This window comes from Girardinichthys multiradiatus, chromosome 18 (assembly GCF_021462225.1).
Source record: "Girardinichthys multiradiatus isolate DD_20200921_A chromosome 18, DD_fGirMul_XY1, whole genome shotgun sequence".
NCBI classification, from domain to species: Eukaryota; Metazoa; Chordata; class Actinopteri; order Cyprinodontiformes; family Goodeidae; genus Girardinichthys; species Girardinichthys multiradiatus.
Genome location: NC_061810.1, coordinates 9,572,484 through 9,596,022, shown reverse-complemented (window position 1 = coordinate 9,596,022; position 23,539 = coordinate 9,572,484). Strand labels below are relative to the sequence as shown.

At 40.3% G+C, this 23,539-nt stretch overlaps 2 protein-coding genes across 6 annotated transcripts in view; both read right to left on the bottom strand.

Annotated features, from left to right (window-relative positions):
• Positions 1-1,199: 1,199 nt before the first annotated feature.
• Positions 1,200-5,770, bottom strand: LOC124884499 (heat shock protein beta-7-like). Its single transcript, XM_047392437.1, has 3 exons — positions 4,155-5,770; positions 3,430-3,581; positions 1,200-1,876 (listed from the first exon to the last, which is right to left on the bottom strand). Exons 1-3 carry the CDS (start codon positions 4,399-4,401, stop codon positions 1,685-1,687), a joined length of 591 nt encoding a protein of 196 aa, XP_047248393.1. The 5' UTR covers positions 4,402-5,770; the 3' UTR covers positions 1,200-1,684.
• Positions 5,771-20,070: 14,300 nt separating this feature from the next.
• The window catches only part of fam131ab (family with sequence similarity 131 member Ab), a 28,592-nt gene continuing 25,123 nt past the window's right edge, over positions 20,071-23,539 (bottom strand). For all 5 annotated transcript variants that reach the window (XM_047391821.1, XM_047391822.1, XM_047391825.1 and 2 more), the window contains one exon: positions 20,071-21,894. In XM_047391821.1, coding sequence (XP_047247777.1) covers positions 21,242-21,894 — 653 coding nt within the window. In that variant the 3' untranslated portion in view covers positions 20,071-21,241. The remainder of the gene's footprint in view (positions 21,895-23,539) is intronic.

Sequence of the window (23,539 nt, the reverse complement as noted above, 5' to 3'; positions counted from 1 at the left end):
ACATGTGTTTTGTGGACTTAGAGAAGGCATTCGACCGTGTCCTTTGTGGTGCCCTGTGGAGGCCACTCCAAGAGTACGGAGTCAGGGGGCCTTTTACTAGGGGATAGGAGTTTGGTCCGCATTGCCAGCACTAATTAGGACCTGTTCTAGCCAAGACTTACAGCATACACTGGGGCGGTTCGCAGCCGAGTGTGAAGTGGCTGGAATGAGGATTAGCTCTTCCAAGCCCGAGGCCATGGTTCTCGACCAGAAAAGGATGGCTTGCTCTCTTCAGGTGGGAGGGAAGCTTCTGCCTCAGGTGGAGGAGTTTGAGTATCTCAGGAGCGGGAGATCAACAGATGGATTGGTGCGGCCGCCGCAGTAATGAGGACACTGTGCCAGTCCATTGTGGTAAAGGGAAAGCTGAGCCGAAAAGCGAAGCGGTTGGTCTACGCTCCTACCTTCACCTATTAACTTTGGATCATGATCAAAAATCGAGATCCTGGGTACAAGCGGCAGAAATGAGCTTCCTCCATAGGGTGGCCAGGCACTCCCTTAGAGATAGGGTGAGGAGCTTGGCCATCCGGGAGGAGCTCGGAGTAGAGCCGCTGCTCCAGGATGCCTTCTTTGGGATGTGTTCCAGGCACTTCCCACCGGGAGGAGGCCCAGGGGACAGCCCAGGACAAGCTGGAGGGACTATGTCTCTTGGCTGACCTGGGAATGCCTTGGGCTCCCCCCGGAGGACCCTAGAGGAGGTGTCTGGGGAGAGGGAAGTCTAGGTGTCTCTGCTGAGTGTGCTGCCCCTGCGACCCGGTCCCGGATGAAGCGGAAGACGACGAGTATGAGTACGAGTATGAGTATGAGTACATTAAAGTCATAAATTACCATGACATTCATGTCCAGAAGGATTGGATGCAAACTTTCTGTATGTTCTCATCCAAACAATGAAACGGCTTTTTTTTATACGTCCGATAGTAGAAACATAGTTCATGCATTACGTTAATGTACCTATATATGTTCTGGAGAGGCAACATATCAAAGCTTTATCTGTAGTTGACCTAAGTTGTGGATGTATCTAAAACTCAATAACCAATTTACTTTGTTTAAAGTAAATTGGTTACTTTAAAGCATATACACACACTTCAAGTACAAAACATGAAGTGTGTGTTATTGGAGTACGAGTGAAGTCAGGCAAGTTTAATAAAACCAGAATACAGCTGTTCTGTAAAAATTTTTATTTCATTTATTCCTCCAATACCACAATGTGTCGCCTTAGGAGATGTCTGGTGCAGGATGGATGATCTCACTATCTGAACTGTGGTTCTCTTGCGTTTTAGTCAGTGACACAATAATACAAAAAAACCTCCAGAGCTTTTTTAACATTGAAATGAAGTAAGGTTGGAAATGTCAGCTGATTTGTTAGTTGAACCTTTTATTTTACTCTTAAAAGCCTGGAACTAATCTGGTGTTAATGCAGGGCCTGACTGTAACAATTAGATTGGCTTGAATTGTGTTTTTAGGTTTTAATATGAAGAGAAAATGGAAACCCATGAATCTTTTGTGGAGCATTTATTATATTATATTATTAGAAAATTGATGCACTGATGAGAATGAATAAAAAGGCGAGCTCTTCTACTCACTGAAGCCAGGACACACCTAAATGATAGCTATGATTGTCACTCAGAGAACACAATGAGGAAAGTTGTCAAAGGTGAGCCTCGCTGGTGTAGGTAGGGACTCCCAGTGTCTCTGGTCCATTCAGCTCCACGATCCGTCGCACGGTCACCCATAGGGTACCGTCAAGGTCCAGGGTCCCACTAACCGACAGGGGATCCATGTCCTCTGGGAACAGGGACTTATGGGTGAACGTGTTACTGACGCTTCCATCATCCAGAACCTGAAGAAGGATGACAGAACATCAGAAAAAGAGAAGTAAAGAAAGAAATGAAACGAAACGAAAAGAGGCAGAGAAGAAACAGGAACACCAGTAGGTCAAGAGAGGATCAAGGAAAGAAGATCAAAAAAGAAAGATGATATAGTTTAATTCTAAGAGATATGGCAACTCTGGTTTGAAAGAGCCTGCAGGAGCATAGCATTAAGCATTAAAGCCTACCCAAAAATTCAGCCTGTTAACTTTTATTGAAAGCCTCAGCAGAGACAGGAAAGCACAAAAGTTTCATGCTTGCAGGTTATCTGCTCAAAATACTGAAGAAATAATTTCTGTAGCTTTCTGCATTTAGCGCCATGTTGTGCTAATGTTACTGATATGTTTGCCAGTTTAAAAGAGAAGGCCTGTAAAAAGCAAAGAGAGATTAAAAACTTTAGAAAATGTTTTCTAAAGTAGACATCTGGGTACACACTGGATTTTATGAACTCAGCGCAAAGTAATCAGACACGACATTATACACACAAGGGTCTGATTTAGTAAATAATGGCACTGCTTTTACACAGAATGTCAAATTCATCCTCTTTTCCAGTGATGTGTGCCTGATATTTTCTTAACTTCTGCCTCAAAAACTAAAATACTATAGTTTTATGTATTTTTTTTTTCTTCTTACATCAATAATTACAAAACATGCAATATTTTCATCAAACAAACATAATCAGACCATTGTAAAAAAAAATAGATCTGCAAATGAGTGTTCATTAGAAATATACAGAGGAAAAATGGGATATAGGTCACCCTTTGACAACACTTTAGCCATCACCAAAGTCTGCTATTGAGTAAAATTCGATGTTTGTGTTTCTACTTATTATGAAGCTAGGATTAAAAAAAGCAACGTGGTTAATGAGACGCCTACCTTATGTTGTACCCAACTTTTCCCATTTTTATTTGTCAGTGAAAATGTAACCATACCACTAAATGAAAAAATCAACTGCCAGTGCTGGCAAATTTGTACCAATCTTGAACTGGGATTGGCACAAAATTATTCTGAGGGACACACTTGGGACACCCTTGCATTTGTCCTATCAGCCTCTGTCTGTTGACGTATATGGCTCAGTAATCACTTTGTTTTTGTTTTAAAATATGAACACCATTTTCCACAGTGGCATGACATAAACCTCTGCTCCAAGTATAAATAACTAATAACTGCTTGTGGTAGAAAGGCTGGAAAAACATATTTTGACTGCTGTTTTTATGTCTTTTTTATGTCTGTCTGAGAGAAATCAAAATGGGTTAAACTTCAGAATGTAACAGCTTACTCTAAAGCTTGTGGGCAAGTCCTGAAAACTTAGGTGATGTGTCAATCTAAGCTAAGGGTGCTGGCTTTACTTTGGTCACCTCATAAAAAGCAATTTCAATTAACGCCAGAATTAAGGGAGCACATGCCAGCCTAAGTAAAACTACACAATAAGGCAGCAACAGTCTGTGTAAATATATTTTATGGTTTTTCTGAACTTCTTGCTGTGTTTCTATTTAAGAAAAAGAAAATACAGACACATTCAGACCTTCTGTGCGTGAATGACGACGTGGTGGTTGTAGGCCATCACCACTATGTCGTGTGGCTCGAACTGGCTGAGGTCAGTCGTCATACAGTAGGAGTCACCGAGACATCGCACCCCGCTTCCTGCTCCGCTCTGCCAGTTCATCACAGTGCCACCTACAGGAGGAGCAGATATAAAACAGAGCTTCCTTAAAGCTTGGTCTTGAAATAAATGTAAGTTGTACAAATCTAGTTACCCTTTATAACAATAAAAATACTTTAACAAATTATATTATGTTTAGCAATTAAAACATATTTGATCTATAAAACGTTTTGAAGCCAGGCATTACTGTGAAGCTTATATTTCTAAAAGTTTTTTCAGCAAGAAAATCTGTAGATAGGAAATCCATAAACTTCTTTTGGATTTCTCTGAATATTATGTAAAAATTCTTATCACTCCCCAAACATGCTATTGACAAATGCCTGTAACTCAGATCAGTACCAGGGACCAAAACATTTCAAAGCTATATCCCTTTAAAGCAATAATATAATCTGACACTTTGTTCTCATAGATAATCAGGCAAAACTGGCATCAAACTAGAAAATAAAAAAAGAAATGCTGGACCTTCAGGTTTCATTACCTGATGATGGGACTGAGCTCATTTTTAACTGTATTCTCCGACTCGCTCTACTGTGTCATACACGAGTAAGAAATAGACACATCAGTAGGCAAATGTGTGATTTCCTTACCTTGAGGTTCCAACGATAATCTGTTGTGTCTGCCAAAGTAGGGCAAAGTGTTGGGCCCCCCGGGGCCCTCCTCTCTGAACAGACTAGAACAATTGGCAGAGTCTATAAAAGGTTCAAAATGGGCATCCAGGGAATCAGACGATCCGTTAAGTGATCCATCTGATCGATAGCAGCTGGAAGTGCTATAACGTGATGAGGAGCGATATGAGGAAGAAGATCTTTGGCTGGAAGTTGTCAGGGATGTCATGACTGAGGTTTACAGTAGCCTTTAAAACTTACTGAGGTTCCACTTCTATCCCAGATACAACCAAACTGTTCTCAGAAATTAAAAACTGCCAGAACAGCCTCAGAGTAGTTGTTTTCCAGCAGCTACTGACCGCGTCCTAACTATCCTGGGGTCTTTGCCGTGGGGTTAAATAAAGCCCTGCTGCATTATGGGACGCAGTGTTGACTACTCTGCAACGCATTTTGACTTTAGCCTTAAATGGCAATTTGTCCAAGCACTTGGGCCAAGAGTGTAACGGACAAACTGATAATGAGTGGAGACCGCTTCCTATTCTCACACACAAATACCCACCAAGAGAGATAACAGCCATCAGAGCTGCTGGAGAAGTTTCTGGCATGTAGTTGGAAATAGAAAAGCCGTTGAGAGGTCAGGTCATCCATAAGACTGACCCTGCACACAATGTTTGACATTGTGTGCAGGGGTGGGGGGTACAGGCTGTGAGCCAAAACAACAAACTGCACTCTTTATACTTGAATCAAAGTTTCTATGTTGATAACCAATTTAGAAAGGAAATAAAATGTTGGTTTGAGGACAGGTTTTTGTGAGTATGAAAACGCATTTGCAAACTTCTTCTAGATTTAATGTGACTTCAATCCTTATCCACAAAACTAAAAAACAACTAAATATATTAGATGCAAAACTGTAACATCACTGTCGGAAACTAGTTGCATAAGTGTGCACAACCCTAAATTAATACAGTGAGGACAATTGTTGTCTGCAGCACTCTTCACGCGAGGTCTGTTGAGGTCTTTCCAAAACCAATTTCCTCAGGGGAAGCTATTCTTTCCTTGATTTGGATGTAATTTTGGACCTGAAAAATAAAAATCTTCTCCATCCTAAGCTTCCTAGCTGATACCTAATAGTACCAGAATGGACTGTGTGGCAAACGTATCATCTGGAATTGTTTCCAAAAACTTAAGGTTTACTTTAACCAGGTTGTGACTTACTGGGAGACTTTTGCAGAACACAGCCAGTCCGTCAGTACTGCTGTAGTGGTTTATATCAATCATGGGGAAATATCCTGTTGTAGAAATGTTACTGTTCCTCATATTTACTCCCAATATTCCTCACTGTACCACTATGCATTTTTTAAACCTTTCTCCTGACCGATAACTACAGTTAGATCCTTTACAACCCCTCAGCAAACTAAGGTTTTAGCTAAAGGACACATATTAGCAAATGTCAAGAGAAACCTCCTGGAATGGCTGAACTTTATTTTAGGTTAATCAGATTTCTTATAACTGAAAACAGGTGTGAACTCAAAAAGACTGAATGCTGGAATTAAATCAAAATGTAGTTTAACAAAATTTTAAAGTGTCAGCAACTTATGCAATCAGGTTATTGCCGCATTTTTTGCAGTTCAGTAACACAGGATATATGTTGCAATAATGTAAAAAAAAGTTTTCAAATGATTTATCATGGTCTCATCACAAACACCTGGCATAATATTGACAGGGTTGTGCACACTTTTCCTACCTGCTCTAACAGTACTCTGTTAACCTTCATATTTCCAGTGACATTTGACACAGTTGTCTTCAAAAGGGTTCTATTATCCCTTTGACATTCACATAGGGGAAAACCTTTAATGATGTATGTTTGTGTGCTTGTATTTTCATTTGAAAAGTAGTTTCAGCTGTATTTTATTGTGCCCTGCAGGACTGTTCAGCCTCAGCCATGCCAGGGAAACCTTGTGTCAGCTATAAAGCAGTAATTCTGCAGCTAATACGAAGCAGTATGGATGCATCACCATGACAGTCCTAATGTGTGCTCTTGGGTGAAACACCTGTATCTATCTTTGTGTAAAATAGCATACATTAATAAACCCTTGGAATGGCTTCAAACATTTCTCTGTATATGGTGCTACAATCAAGAACAGAAGGATAATAGAAAGAGACAAAGTTTAGACTCAGCTGTTTCCTGCAGCGTCACTCAGTGAGCAGCGGTGAAGTTCATCCTGAGCTCCCTCACTGGGGATCCAGTATCTCCTCTGGGAATGGTTTCAGCCCCTCATGACAGAGCTGCCTCTGTCCTGACCCGTGCCAGATGGTGAACCATCAGTCGTAGCACCATGGCTTAGCAGGGGAGATAATATGATGGTGTTAATAAGGCAAAAAGTAAACACAGAACATCATGAAAGATCCATTTATGTTTTCTGAACTTGAGGGAATCATTGTTAAATCAACCTGCCTCAATATATCTGCAGCTGGCATATATTCAGGAAATGTAGAAATCTACATGAGAAAACTTAGATTCACATGTAGCATATCATAACACCCAGGACAAAATGTATTTACAACTTCATTTATTTTTTTGACTATGTTGTTCTACAGTTGGACCAATCCAAACACACGAAGAAATGCAACAATGCTTGGTATTTTTAGCATGTCATTGGTTGAGAAATGTTTTAAAGTAAAACATTTGAATGTGGTAGAAGCCAGATAAATTTAACCTGTAGCTGGAAGAGGATCTGTCAAGCTGGCTTTAGCTGCATAAAGCATTCACAGTTCCAGTCTGAAGTTTACATACACAAGTAACTGGAATGATTTCTTTGAACCATTCTTTCTTCAAGATGGACTCATAATACAAGAATTTTGTACACAAGTTTGAATTAATTTTTGAATTTTTCTAATCCATCAATAACAACTTGTGGCTGGATGTTTAACAAATCGTATCAGATATAGTGATGGTATTTTTAATAGGCTGGTTTCTTGGCTCAGACACAGATGTGAAGCCTATTCTATAAATGTTCAATAGAGTTGGTGTCAGGTCCACTCCAGAGGATGCTTTCTTTATTTGCTCTAAAACCAGTTTTGTTATAGGCATCACTGTCCCTTTGGAACTCCAATTTATAACCAAGTTTCCACCATCTGACTCAAAACTGAGAGAATCAGAAGACATGAAATTGATTACTGGAAACTCTTGAAACATCAGTGTCACTGTCCACAGTGAAAACGTTTGAACTTAGATTTCGAGGGTGATGACCTTAAAAGAATCCCCCGAGCCAAAACTGAGATGTTCAAGGTCGACTGAAAGTTGCAGCTGCCTACATGGACAAGCCACATGCCGTCTGGAGAAACCCTTTTGTTCAGATGAGACTAAAATTTAGCTATTTAGACACATATGCAACAACAATGCTAGGAGGAGTCAACATGAAGCTTTCAAATCTAAAACATCTGTATTACCTGTCAAGCATGGCGGCGGCAGCATCATGCAGAGAGTTTGTTTTGCTGCCAGTGCCACTGGTGTATTGCAAAAGTGAAAAAATGAAACATTGCATCCATTTCGGAACGCACTATGTTTAAAAGCCAGGTAAGTAAGGGGAGATCCATTAGGTTAAATGAAGGCTAGCATTTCAGAACAGAAGAGTGGTCAGATATCTGAATGGAATTATGCAGAAAGCTTGATGATGGCTACAATAAACATTTGGATTTATTTCCAACTTACAGAACACATTAACTTACATTTAACCAAACATATACTATATGGTATGGCTATAATGTATATTTCAGCCTGAATGTATAATGTATAATATATTTGGGCTTAACTATAGCCTAATCCACACAGAGGCAATCTGCAGTAAATTCAAACCTGTGCACCAAATTCCTTTTTTAATCTACTAAAGTTGATTTCTCTATCAGCCTTCAACCGGAAAAATGAATGGCTTATGTAAATTATTAAAGGCAGAAAATAAGACATTCATACTAATAATGAGTGTATGTGAACTTCTGACTAGATCTACAGTTTTATAATTTTCTAGGTTTTACAAAAGATGGACTTCTGTTTTTTTGTTTTAAATTTCATGATTTCCAACAAAAAAACAGTTATGTAAAAAAGCTATGTAATAAAACAGACGTAATCAAAAAGGGCTAGCCTTCATGACAGTAGCTGTAGGCTTTTCTTCATTAAAACGGTTTTAATCACATTCTTTTTATAACAGTCTGATAAGCTTTCAGCCTATCCAGCAGATAATTTTCAAACAGGCAGCCTGGAAAACTATTTAGCCTGAACTGAGTTTAATGGTTATGCAATCGCAATTTACAAAACAAAAAGGTATCAAACATGTCAAAAAATATAATGATGTCAAACTAAAACATTAAATTGTGACAAAGTGAATTTTACTTCCTGTCATTTTCACTGTGAATAGCTCACAGTGAGGTTAACACAGTTATTAACTAATGCATCCATCAGCTGAAAACTAAACGTTTAGGAACAGTTATTTTAAGATGGGGGTGCAACACAGGTCAGTTCACAGTCTAACACCAACTTATTTTATATAACTACTAGGAAATGTTTTAGATGTTGGTGTAATGAAAAAAATTGTAAAGTTGCATAGAAGCTGTGGTCATTTAAACTTTTTGAGCCATTATTTAAAGTCTTAGATCAAGAAAATAGTTGCAGTACAGTGAAAAAGATTTGTCTCAACAGAAAGAATGGATGAAAAATCGATGTATTTTTGCACGATATACTCTTCTTCTATAGATGGAACATGCAGCCCTGCTACATAGATCCTTAGAGCCACCAGTCAATGCTAATACTGAATATGGATAGTATTTATCAAAATCATTGTGAACAAGGTCACATCATGGTCCATGTTGCTACTTGAGCTTTGGTTCTTTCTGGATATTAAATTCCACATGTAAGTAGTGGAAAAACCTAGGGAGCGATGGAAGAACGTGGACCTCTAGAGCTATATTGTGAATGATCTAGTTGTTTTATCACACTTAAATTTTTTAGATCATCAAATTAATTTTAGTATCAGACAAAGATGACCTGCGTGAAAACAAATAATGATTTTATTTATAAAGGTGGGGGGATAATCCAAATAAAAACTATTAACCCCCTTGTTAAATTGTGAAAAAAATTATTAACTAGTTTAAACAGTCACAGCCAGGCCTGATTGCTGCCTTACCTGTAGAATCAAGAAATACCTTAAATAGAACCAATATGACACATGTTCACAATTAGGAACAAATATGTCAAAAACCACACATCATGTCCCCATCTAAATGAACTGAAGAACAAAGACATTGACAACTACCAGTCTGGAAAGTGTTGCAAGGCCACTTCTGGGACAGAAAACCATCATTAGAGGCATTATACACAAATGGAGAAAACATGGAACATCTAACACTTAAACAGGAGGTCAATAAAGAAAGCAGAACAACTTCTAAAGCATTGTAGGCCTGTTGATACATGATGCAACAATAAGAAACAGACTGGGCAAAAATTGGCATCTACTATACAAAGGTCAAAACCACTGCTGACCAAAAAAAAACACAATGGTTAGTTTTAAATTTGCCATAAAACGTCTTGATGACATTTGGGAAAATATTCAGTGAACTGAGGAGAAAAGTGGAACCGATTGGAAGGTGAGTCTCATGTTGCATCTAAGTACAACAGTACTTCAGAAAATCTCCATCATACCGATAGTCAAACATGGCAGAGGTATGCTGATGGTTTGATGCCACAGGATCTGGATGGCTTGCCATAACAGATGGGAGAATGCTCTCCACCAGAAAATCCTGAGGGATGAATTCACTGTCATCAGTTTGTGAACTTAACCTCTCTGAATGGCTAAAAACCCACATAATAAAGGTGTTGGAGTGGCATAGTCAAAGTCTGGACTTAAATCTGAGACAGATGCTGTGGCATGCCCTTAAATAGGCATTCATGCTTGATGAACCCTCCAATGTGGCTATATTGAAGCAATTACACAAAGAAAGGTGGGCCAGAATTCCTCCATAGTGACATAAAAGACTCATTGATGGAAGCTGTTGCTGCCAAGGGTGGGACAACCAGTTATTATAGGGTTATTAGGGTTAGGGGGCAACCATTGTTCCCCACAGGGCCAAGCTGGTTTGGAAGTTTGTTTTTATTTAATAAATGAAATCATAATTTGAAAAGTGGTTTCTAATAATAAAGTTTTAAGATCATATGTCAGATGATCGGATTACAGATGAAAAAAAGCATAAACAGAAGAAATTTGCAAGAAAGAAAAATCCTTTTTCACAGCCCTATAAATATTCGGTCTACTGAGAGCTACAGTGGTAGCTGCATACTATGACGTTTGTGTAGTATTCACCACTTACACCCTCCCAGAGCTGGTTTAGGAAGACACTCGTCTTTTATACATTTTCTTGTTTTGCAGAGATTCTGATATAATTAAGAAAATTATGAAAAGTTTCATGGCTGTAGAGGGAATGGCTTATAAAGTAGTTAAATGAAACAGCTAAAAATATCTCCTTCAATAAAGAAGCTTTAGTGTTTTAGACTGAAAAGGTCACAGATTTCCTCAAGTTTAGCAATGAAACTTCAGATACTGGGATTTATTTAAGTTTTGGTCCAGATATTACTGTGTATCTTTAATGCACAGCCTGAACAGCAGCTTCTCAGACCTGAAGCTCAGAATCAGATGTTTCAGTCTGTGGTGAAGATCTGATCCGATCAGGGCCTGAGCCAGGAGGATCAGATGCTGCTCCGCTCTGCTTCACAACCTTGACAAGGACTTTTCTGAATGGTGTTTATCTCAGCTCTTTTTTTTGTGAGGCGAACAACTGTTAAACCATATACAGTTTGAACGCTTTGATTTAAACTGATTATTAATCATCTATGTTAACACCTATTTTGACTAAATGTTAAAGTATTTATAGTTTCATGTGTTTTGAAACGTAGTTATGCACAAGGACCTGTTCATCTCACCGTGTAGGAAAGTTTGTTTTATTATCCACATCAGTACACTATACAAATGTTCAGTTTATTTATTTCTTATTAGTAAGTGAGTTTTTCACAGTGTTTGTGTTACGTATAAAAGTGTGTTAATGCTAAATATTCACTGTATCATACCATTTTTACTTTTTTTTTGTACTTATGATACAGTATTGTGTCCTGGTCCTGGATGAATGTTTTCACCCCTGATTTGTATTACACAATTTAATCAGCAGTCCAGGAGGAACTCTGTGTTCTGAAAATACACTGTTTCCCATAAAGTTGCAATAGTTTTGTTTTCAGATTCGTTTCTTTATTTAAATAAACTAAATTGAATCTGAATTTCATTTATTGTGGTTTAATTTTCACCGTCATATGTTTGGAAAAGACTAACATTCTTACTCCAACTTTATGGACATCAGTGCTTAAAGGGGCAGTCTAAAAGTTAAAGTTTTGCAAAACAACAGGACTGACATTTGAAAATAGTTCCTCAAGCAGCTTAGCTAGGGTGATATTTGTGGTTGTAGGGATAAAACTATACTCTAAATATGATTATGAGACCACTATAAAACATTGTCACACGTTTTTGAAACAACTCCCTGTAAAATGTTTAGAAACAATCTGTTTCTGAAGATTTACCTGTTAGTTTCATAGTTCTTCATAAGTCGGCCTTGTTTTAACTCACGCATGGTCCCCTCTGATAAAAACCCTTCAGTTCCACCAAAGTTGGAGCAGCCAGCTCCCAACAGAATGGTGATGTAATGGAAAAGTGAAACATGCCTGCAGGATCAGCAGTATATCTTGACTGTTTCAGCTGTCTGTTGCTGCTATAGGGTCTTACCAGTGATCATGTCTTCATGTCAGTTAGCTCCACACATGGACAAAATTGTTGGTCCCCCTCGGTTAATGAAAGAAAAACCCACAATGGTCACAGAAAGAACTTGAATCTGACAAAGGTAATAATGAATAAAAATTCTATGAAAATAAACAAATGAAAGTCAGACATTGCTTTTCAAACATGCTTCAACAGAATTATTTCGAAAAATAAACTCATGAAAAAGGCCTAGACAAAAATGTTGGTACCCCTGAAAATAATGTGACCAAAGGGACATGTTGAATCAAGGTGTGTCCATTAATTAGCATCACAGGTGTCTACATTCTTGTAATCAGTCAGTGGGCCTATATACAGGTCCTTCTCAAAAAATTAGCATATTGTGATAAAGTTCATTATTTTCTATAATATAATGAGGAAAATTTAACATTCATATATTTTAGATTCATTGCACACTAACTGAAATATTTCAGGTCTTTTATTGTCTTAATACGGATGATTTTGGCATACAGCTCATGAAAACCCAAAATTCCTATCTCACAAAATTAGCATATTTCATCCGACCAATAAAAGAAAAGTGTTTTTAATACAAAAAACGTCAACCTTCAAATAATCATGTACAGTTATGCACTCAATACTTGGTTGGGAATCCTTTTGCAGAAATGACTGCTTCAATGCGGCGTGGCATGGAGGCAATCAGCCTGTGGCACTGCTGAGGTCTTATGGAGGCCCAGGATGCTTCGATAGCGGCCTTTAGCTCATCCAGAGTGTTGGGTCTTGAGTCTCTCAACATTCTCTTCACAATATCCCACAGATTCTCTATGGGGTTCAGGTCAGGAGAGTTGGCAGGCCAATTGAGCACAGTGATATCATGGTCAGTAAACCATTTACCAGTGGTTTTGGCACTGTGAGCAGGTGCCAGGTCGTGCTGAAAAATGAAATCTTCATCTCCATAAAGCTTTTCAGCAGATGGAAGCATGAAGTGCTCCAAAATCTCCTGATAGCTAGCTGCATTGACCCTGCCCTTGATAAAACACAGTGGACCAACACCAGCAGCTGACACGGCACCCCAGACCATCACTGACTGTGGGTACTTGACACTGGACTTCTGGCATTTTGGCATTTCCTTCTCCCCAGTCTTCCTCCAGACTCTGGCACCTTGATTTCCGAATGACATGCAGAATTTGCTTTCATCCGAAAAAAGTACTTTGGACCACTGAGCAACAGTCCAGTGCTGCTTCTCTGTAGCCCAGGTCAGGCGCTTCTGCCGCTGTTTCTGGTTCAAAAGTGGCTTGACCTGGGGAATGCGGCACCTGTAGCCCATTTCCTGCACACGCCTGTGCACGGTGGCTCTGGATGTTTCTACTCCAGACTCAGTCCACTGCTTCCGCAGGTCCCCCAAGGTCTGGAATCGACCCTTCTCCACAATCTTCCTCAGGGTCCGGTCACCTCTTCTCGTTGTGCAGCGTTTTCTGCCACACTTTTTCCTTCCCACAGACTTCCCACTGAGGTGCCTTGATACAGCACTCTGGGAACAGCCTATTCGTTCAGAAATTTCTTTCTGTGTCTTACCCTCTTGCTTGAGGGTGTCAATAGTGGCCTTCTGGACAGCAGTCAGGTCGGCAGTCTTACCCATGATTGGGGTTTTGAGTGATGAACCAGGCTGGGAGTTTTAAAGGCCCCAGGAATCTTTTGCAAGTGTTTAGAGTTAACTCGTTGATTCAGATGATTAGGTTCATAGCTCGTTTAGAGACCCTTTTAATGATATGCTAATTTTGTGAGATAGGAATTTTGGGTTTTCATGAGCTGTATGCCAAAATCATCCGTATTAAGACAATAAAAGACCTGAAATATTTCAGTTAGTGTGCAATGAATCTAAAATATATGAATGTTAAATTTTCATCATTACATTATGGAAAATAATGAACTTTATCACAATATGCTAATATTTTGAGAAGGACCTGTATAGGGCTACAGGTAGTCACTGTGCTGTTTGGTGGCATGGTGTGTACCATACTCAACATGGACCAGAGGAAGTGAAGGAAAGAGTTGTCTCAAGAGATTAGAAAGAAAATGATAAACAAGCATGTTAAAGGTAAAGATTATAAGACCATCTCCAAGCAGCTTCATGTTGCTGTGACTACAGTTGCACATATTATTCAGAAATTTAAGATCCATGGGACTGTAGCCAACCTCCCTGGACTTGGACGCAGGAGGAAAATTGATGACAAAACAAAGAGACGGATAATACGAACGTTGACAAAAGAGCCCAGAAAAACTAAAGAGATTAAAGGCGAACTTCAAGCTCAATGAACATCAGTGTCGGATCGCACCATCCGATGTCGTTTGAGGCAAAGTGGACTTAATGGGAGGCGACCAAGGAGAACACCACTGTTGAAAACAAATCATAAAAAAAGCCAGACTGGAATTTGCCAAACTACATGTTGACAAGCCACAAAGCTTCTGGGAGAATGTCCTATGGACAAATGAGGCAAAAACTGAACTTTTTGGCAAGGCACATCCGCTCTGTGTTCACTGACGGAAAAATGAAGCATATGAAGAAAAGAAGTCTGTCCCTACTGTGAAACATGGAGGAGGCTCTGTTATGTTCTGGGGCTGCTTTGCTGCATGTGGCACAGGGTATCTTGAATCTGTGCAGGGTATAATGAAATCTCAAGATTATCAAGAGATTCTAGAGAGAAATGTGCTGCCCAGTGCTGCTTGGTCTCAGTCGCAGGTCATGGGTCTTGCAACCGGATAACACACAGCTAAAAACACCCAAGAATGGCTAAAAAACATATTATTCTGAAGTGGCCTTCTATGAGCCCTGACCTAAATCCTACTGAACATCTTTGGAAGGAGCTGAAACATGCCGTCTGGAAACGGCACCCTTCAAACCTGAGACAACTGGAACAGTTTGCTCATGAGGAGTGGCCAAAATACCTGCTGACATGTGCAGAAGTCTCATTGACAGTTATAGGAATGGTTTGAATGCAGTGATTGCCTCAAAAGGTTGTGCAACAAAATATTAAGTTAAGGGTACCATCGTTTTTGTCCAGGCCTGTTTCATAAGTTTTTTTTTTTTTTTTATAATTCGGTTGACGCATGTTTGAAAAGCAACGTCTGACTTTCATTTGTTCATTTTCATAGAATTTGTATTCATTATTACCTTTGTCAAGTTATTTGTGTGACCATTGTGGGTTTTTCTTTCATTTACTGAGGTATACCAACAATTTTGTCCACGTGTGTAACTGCAAACAGATTTAAACTGTGTTAACTGTGAGTAAATGTTGAAGATGTAAACGCAACAGTTTATTGTATGATCAGCCATAAAGCACTGTACTACACAGAAAACAACTGATAAATTGACTGCTGACCAGAATCGGCCCATTTTGATTCAAACTTAATTTTCCGTATGGCTGGTTGGAATAGAAACAATCTCATCCTTTTCTGATCAGTAAGCAGAAGCGGGTTGCACCAACAACGCCCGTTGGTGTGAAGGTTAGTTCCGTGGAGAAGAAGACTAAAGGTTAGCTACTTTCAGTATCACTGAGGTGTTGAAGTCAGAGGAAAACAGAGATGTAAGACGCTGTTCAAAAGGAAATCGTATTTTTGACAATTCTAGAGAGTGAGACTTCAAGCAGAAAACAGGAAGGCTGACTGGAGGATACAAAAGTTGCTCTGTTTTATCCTTTTGAGCTTTCAACCCATCTACCAGGAAAAATTATGGATTTTAAAATGTTGACAGCCTTTCAGAACTGCTGACAGCTGTTCTTGTAATATTAGCAGAGCTTACGATTAAATTCACTGATATAAGCTGTTAAAGACATTTAAAATATGGAATCAGAATTGGCTGCAAATCAGTATGTACAAGTTAAAGCTTTACACAAACAGAAGAATGTCAATCAGCCCTAAAATTCTGATTGTTGCATCTCTAATGCTGTTTATTGTTACATCTTGAAAAAACATCTACCTAACAAAAAAGACAGCCAGTCACACACCAGATTAGTTTTTTGTTTTTTTTGTTGCAAAGAGCAATGACAATATTTGATTTATTTTGAAATATCAGATGCAGCAAACAAATATATTTATTTTTCAATCCAAGGTGGCAATAATTGAATAATTACATTCAGTCAAAAGAGGAAGAAAAGTATAAGAAAGAAGAAAAGAGACTTGGACAAAGAAGAGGGGTAAGGAGGTGTGTTTGACTGATGCTGATGGTGAAATGAATCCTACGCAGTGTGGGGGTGGAACACTACATTCATTCAATGATATCTTTTTCCTCTTACCCTGTTAGTTCCTACAACACTATCTCTGTTGGGGGAGTTGTATGGCTTTGCTCTCTGAACTCTGTACTGTAAGTCTTGTTGTTGCCTGTACAGTTGAGGCTGATGTGGGTCAAACACGGACCATATCGGTCTCTTGTTCACTTCCTGCTGTAGTTTCTATTCAGTCTTGGCTGTGTTGGCCAGTTCTGACCCAATATTCGCTGACAGGGTGCGAGGAGAGTGGTCCCTAGGCCCATCTGCTTTGTTCTGAAATGGTGAGTAGGTTATAAGATGACAGGGGCACTACCACCATCTGAATATTTATATGGCTTCCTGTCTCGACACTGTCTGACAGATGTTTTGATGTCTTTTTATAGCACTGGTTCCCTCTGCGAATATCACACACTCTCACACACACACTGATTCTGGAACATGTCTCTCTGTTAAGTATCCAAAGTCAGCCCTCGCCTGAAGCAACAAACTAAAACGGATTGCCCAGGGACATTCACACAAACAAGACACAACATGTTTGGATAGAAAGACAGTGGAGGACCGTGTGGGTTTCTTGTTGTTCTGGGCCACAAAATCTCAAAACACTTTCCAACATAAAGACAAGCAAAAATGTCCACAGAGTTTTCTGGGACAGCTGACCTCAAAAGCTGCCACTTAGAAACGTGTGCTAGTGATGAGGACCTGGGGAGAAAGGCGGAAAAAAGAGAGCAGATGGACTGAAGGGTAGAAGGAGAAAAAAACTCCAGACAGGAGAAAGATACAGATCTCCTGATCTTCAGTCGTTTTCCTAATCACAAGCTAATTGCTTTTTGGCAAAGGTAGCCCTCAGACCTCCAAGTATTTACCTAATAAGCTCCCTATGGGGAACAATGGAGTGACAGAGGGACAGAAAAAGAGTGGGGGCAACAGAATGAATGGAACGGACAAAGACAAAGAGAGGTGGGAGGAAAGGACTGGAAAGGACAGGATGCTGATGGAAGGATGGAGAGGGAACACATTCATCAGGCTGTCTGGTGTATCAGCGGTACATTTTCTACTTCTATCCATATGAGGACAAATTGCTCTTCTGGTGATGAACGAATAGTCATGGTTCTCCGAAGTATAAAAATCATAAAGTAACACATGGATGTGAGAGACAGAGGAAGTCCAAGTTGCCCTTCCTTACCTAGAGAGGCGATGGGGACGTTAATACAGAGATGCAGAGAAAAAGTGTGCACAAGAGGTGCACAGAATGAACTGATGATCAGAGGGGAAAAAGAGGTGAAGGTTATGGAACAATGGCACGCTCGTGTCACCATGCTCAGTCAAAAGCACGACCTCGCCTCGCCAGCATCGCTCAGCTTTTAATGTCAACCAAAAGGACAGTGACGCAGATCGGCCCTCTGCAAGCTCTCATCATTGCAGGATAAACAACAGGATTTTCTGATGCCTCTGTCTAACTGGGGCATTATACTGTGATCCCGATTGAGGGGATGGAAGTCTGAGCGACACCAAGGAGGATGTTACAATGATGATGCAGTTTGAGAGGTCAAAGGCGATGTATGAAAGGCACAGCTTCAATGGTTCCCCCTGAGTTGTCACGGTCTTGTCTAACTGAACACTAGCATTCACTGTTTTCTGTAAATTAGGCAATGTCAGACCTTCATTCTCGTTTAATCCACCGAAATCAGATAAAGTTCAGCCTCAAGCAGGAGCTCGCCTACCCCGAAACACTGTTTTAAAGGGAATTGCTGCATTGGAGGGAATGAATATACAGTGCAAGCTTGGAGCACTTGCTGACATCTTACGAGACAAGGTCGGACACACAATTTCACAAAATCTCAAAATACAAACACACACTTTAAGGTTTCTTTAAACAAAAAGCATAGAAGTAGGAATCAAGTCTGTGCTTGGATTATGTTGTACTGTAAAAAATAACAACTCACTCCAGGGTTTCTCTTGAACACATGCGGGGTGACGGTGAAAGAGGAGGGTTGCTGTACACATAGGCATGGGCCAGATTCTCATATGATTACCATGGTTTCACAGTATCATGGTATGAAAACAAAGATTTAAAACAAATATGATCAAAGTACTTTAATTTATGACAGAAAAGCAACAATTTATCGCTGCTGATCCTTAAATAAAATAGCGTTAGCATAATTAATATTACTGTTTCATTGTGATACAAAGCACACACATTTTTTTTATTTTAAAGCAACTTTTAAATCTTTAATTAGTCTGGTTATCAGCTCAGGTAGTCTGTAATCAGCTGCTTCACATTCATCCTGCTCATAGCTTTCAAAAAGTTGCCAGCTGCGTTAGTTTAGTGACTACAGGGTGGCGCTTTTCGTTTCCTTGCCATAACTTTCCAAACAGCTAACTCTTCTGTAAGCAAGGGAAAAGTGCCAGACCAACCAGCAGTGTGCAGCAACAGGTGGGGGAGGGAGAGTGCTGTGATACTGTAAGCTTTAAATAACCAGAGAAAAGTTTGGTAACTCAAACACTGTCTGGCACCTAATTAGAACTTTATTAAGCATTTCATTAATTCTGACAAATGTCGAAAGTTGTAGTGCAGCAGCTCTGGCTGGATATTAAGATTCATGCTGAGCAACTGACAATTTCCTAATAACAAACCTAACTTTGTAACAATAACCAGAAAGTATAGCAAAGTCTATACAGCGTGAATACCTAAAAATACTTAGATGAAATAAACTAACTAAATTACAGCCTTTTTCTGCACAGTATTACCCTGAGATCACAGTTTACAAATGGATAAAATTCATTTGGATTTAATCAGAGGAATGTTGTTGAGTTTCGGTTTATGCTTTCTGACATTTTGCATGAGTTATAGATTCTTTGTGGACCTCACGAATGTTTTTCTCAAAGTCCAAGCTTAGACGACTTTTAGCCCAGGCGGTTTTGCTTGGTCTAAACCTAGATAAAATATATAGGGTTAAATCAGGGTTATTTATAGACCTAATACTGACTCATGTCTAAATGGGGTCTAAGGTTTTCCTGAATGTTGCTCACAGGGGCAGGTATTAAAGGGAAATGAACCAACTTTGAAAGTGTAGCTCTAGATAAATCCCCATACAGGTAACTGGCCCAAGCCGTATTATGCATGTAGGCATTAAAGCTAAAATGATTAACAAAAACTAACAGCTTTTCTTTAAAACAGGACAGCAACTATTATTCCTACATCTGTTAAAATATTAGCTAATAAGAGTGATTGGTGGCACTTCTTTAGTTTCCACTCTATGACTGTCTTTTTATTAACAGAAAGCTGACAGGAAGCAAGTGTTGCAGCAACAGGTGATGGAGGAACTCAATGCTTTTATTCTGTATACAGCTGAAGAACTTCCTGGTCAATCCAGAACATTCTCTGGCAGCTCACTAACAGATTTTAAACCATAGGAGCTTCATGACAGAAAAGTTTTGATTTTTTAAATCTTGGCTTTCCTTGGTACCGGAAACCAGCCTGTGCCTATGTGCATGTGGGAATGAATGCATCCATGCTCTGGTCCAATGGGATTCCTGAGTTGTATGAAAGACATTTTCTCTCAGGGACTACATCAAGATTAACATGGAGAGGAGGATGGAGGCTCTCAAGGTGTCACATTATCATGCCTTTTTGCAAGCATCATAGAGAGTACAGAAAAGAAGGCAAAGATTTTCAAGAGTCAACATGAGAGAAAATATTGAAGATCATTCAGAAGTTTTTAAATAAAGGAGAAAAACAAGAGCTCTTTATGAGGATCATGATAAATGGCAAAAACCGTATCACAGTATCCTGTTTTAAAATATAAAGGAAAATTGTTCACATTTGTATCATTTGTTTTTTTTTTTTTTTTTTTTCCCAGTAGACTATATCACACAGTGATAACAAAGGACAGGAGAAATCTACAGCCACATTAGCTTCGTGCAAAAAACCACATACACTGGCACGCCGCATAGGCAAAGAGATCAAAGCAAGACAACGCATACAAAAATATAGAAAAATCTCCAAATGCAATTCATCTCTGCACAGGAAGAAATGTTTCTGTCGCTTGCTGCCAAACATCTGTTGCTGAAGCGTCACTTCTGGAACTTTATCTTTGTGTTTCCTGTGGTGCTGCTGTGAGTTTTTATTTTTCCGGAGCAGAGTTCAGATGTCCTCCACAGAAAACACTAAGTAACACCAAGCAGCTGATCATCATTGTGTCAGCTGTCCATCATAATAATGACATGAACAAGAACATGACCGATAGAAAACTAGTACATTAAAAGCATATCATTTCTGTCATATCATTTGGAACACATGATTATTTTTTTAAATACATACCATTTCCTGCCACTGAAGACATTCCAGCATTTGTTTATAATTGGTAGTGACAGGGGTTATATAGTTTGGCATGCTCAGCAAGGCATGCCCAAAAGGATGCTATTTACTGTCTTGCAAGGAACAGGGGAGGGAGATAATGGGGGGATGAGGACAGGTGCCAGGATGTAGTGTCAGACTGCTTACACATGGGAGAGGTGGGCGGGGGTGATACAGCACAGCGGAGATTACAAAAACGTGCCCGAGTTCAGGTCAGCCCATTGATTTCAGCATTTGCAAATAACATGCAGATATAAGTCAGAGATTTGGACTCTCAGTCGAACTGTATGCCTGGAGAAGTGTCCATTCACAGAACCGAAGGAGACATAGCTGAAAAACTGCAGGCGTCATAGCCGAGAGTCAGTCACCTGACTGACTGCGCTTAGTCCAGCCCTCAATGTTCTCACTCTGATGAAAAGGATTGTTTGGACGCCTTCAAAGCAAAAACTGTTAATACGTGGGATGGGGACAAAGCACTTATGGGATGGAGTGGAGAGCTGAAATGCTGTGAGAATAAGGCAGAGACAGATGATTTGTGCATCAATCAAAGGGAAGGGGGTGGGGCATCTAAATAAGAGGTTCAAACTGTTCAGATACCATGATAAGGAGAGCGAGTTTCTGCTGCCCAAATACTGCGGTGAGGATTCATTGATGGTTCAGCTCTCCTGCCCTCTCCTCAAGTTCCTCTTCTTCCTCCTCCTCATCTAGGGAAACAACCCCTGAGGAGGCCACATCAGACACCCTCCTGCGTGGGTCATAGTCAGGGGCATACTCCACCCCCTGGCCCTCTGCCTCCTTTTGGCACACAGTGCCTTCATAGTCCTTGCAGGGGGTCTCATCATCCTCACCAGGTGAAAGATACGTTTCAGAGTAAGACATGGAGTAGCAAGGAGAGTCCTGACCTCCATAGGACCTACTGCCCAGGCCGCCCCCACTTAAGCTGTGGAAGCCACAGTCTCCCCCACCATGCCCACTATGCCCCACCCTCTGAAGTCGGGCCAGCAGCTCCTCCCCTCCATGCAGCGCAGACAGGATCTTGGCAGCCAGCTCAACTGCGTTGTTTTGGGCGTGATTACCACGATGAGTTCCCAGGTTGCGCAGCAGTGGGTGCTGCTCGTCGAGACTGCAAAGGCTGGAGCACAGCGTGTCCGGAGAACCCGCTGTAGGGGAGGGCTCTCTACTGCCACCTCCCTCTCCAATCCCTCCTCCGCTCTCAGAACAGGGCCTCAGCAGGCCCAGGTGCTGGCAAAGCTGGTGGTGGATAAGGTCCTTTAAGTGTGGTGGATAAGATGACAGTTCTAGAAAGAACAACACAAACTGTAAGCATGAAGTCCTGAAAGAAGAAGAACAGCAATGACAAAGTAGTGAGGAGATAAAACAAATACTTTTTGGGATGCTGCAATATGAAAAATGTTTTTGCATATTAAACTGCTCCTGGAGGAGACTTTTACAATTAGATGCCGCCGAGAGCAGCTTTTTGATGAATGTACCTTTGTTTTCTTGGTTTCTTGAGATTCATTAGAAAATATTATAGACATAAAAATCTTAAAATCAAAACAATAGAATATAATGATACAATGCTTTGCAAAATATTCATAACCTCTGAAATGGAAAGCAGACCATATAACTGAACATTGCAGAATATTTTAATCCACAAACTACAGCAGCTCTGAAAGGCAGCTGTAAACAAAAAAGTATTAGGAACTAAATTTTCTCAAGAGTTTGTCAAGTTTATTATCATTACATATACAGGGGTTGGACAATGAAACTGAAACACCTGGTTTTAGACCACAATAATTGATTAGTATGGTGTAGGGCCTCCTTTTGCGGCCAATACAGCGTCAATTCGTCTTGGGAATGACATATACAAGTCCTGCACAGTGGTCAGAGGGATTTTAAGCCATTCTTCTTGGAGGATAGTGGCCAGGTCACCACGTGATACTGGTGGAGGAAAACGTTTCCTGACTCGCTCCTCCAAAACACCCCAAGTGGCTCATTAACATTTAGATCTGGTGACTGTGCAGGCCATGGGAGATGTTCAACTTCACTTTCATGTTCATCAAACCAATCTTTCACCAGTCTTGCTGTGTGTATTGGTGCATTGTCATCCTGATACACGGCACCGCCTTCAGGATACAATGTTTGAACCATTGGATGCACATGGTCCTCAAAAATGGTTCGGTAGTCCTTGACAGTGACGCGCCCATCTAGCACAAGTATTGGGCCAAGGGAATGTCATGATATGGCAGCCCAAACCATCACTGATCCACCCCCATGCTTCACTCTGGGCATGCAACAGTCTGGGTGGTACGCTTCTTTGGGGCTTCTCCACACCATAACTCTCCCGGATGTGGGGAAAACAGTAAAGGTGGACTCATCAGAGAACAATACATGTTTCACATTGTCCACAGCCCAAGATTTGCGCTCCTTGCACCATTGAAATTGACATTTGGCATTGGCATGAGTGACCAAAGGTTTGGTTATAGCAGCCCGGCCATGTATATTGACCCTGTGGAGCTCCCGACGGACAGTTCTGGTGGAAACAGGAGAGTTGAGGTGCACATTTAATTCTGCCGTGATTTGGGCAGCCGTGGTTTTATTTTTTTTGGATACAATCCGGGTTAGCACCCGAACATCCCTTTCAGACAGCTTCCTCTTGCGTCCACAGTTAATCCTGTTGGATGTGGTTCGTCCTTCTTGGTGGTATGCTGACATTACCCTGGATACCGTGGCTCTTGATACATCACAAAGACTTGCTGTCTTGGTCACAGATGCGCCAGCAAGACGTGCACCAACAATTTGTCCTCTTTTGAACTCTGGTATGTCACCCATAATGTTGTGTGCATTTCAATATTTTGAGCAAAACTGTGCTCTTTCCCTGCTAATTGAACCTTCACACTCTGCTCTTACTGGTGCAATGTGCAATCAATGAAGACTGGCTAC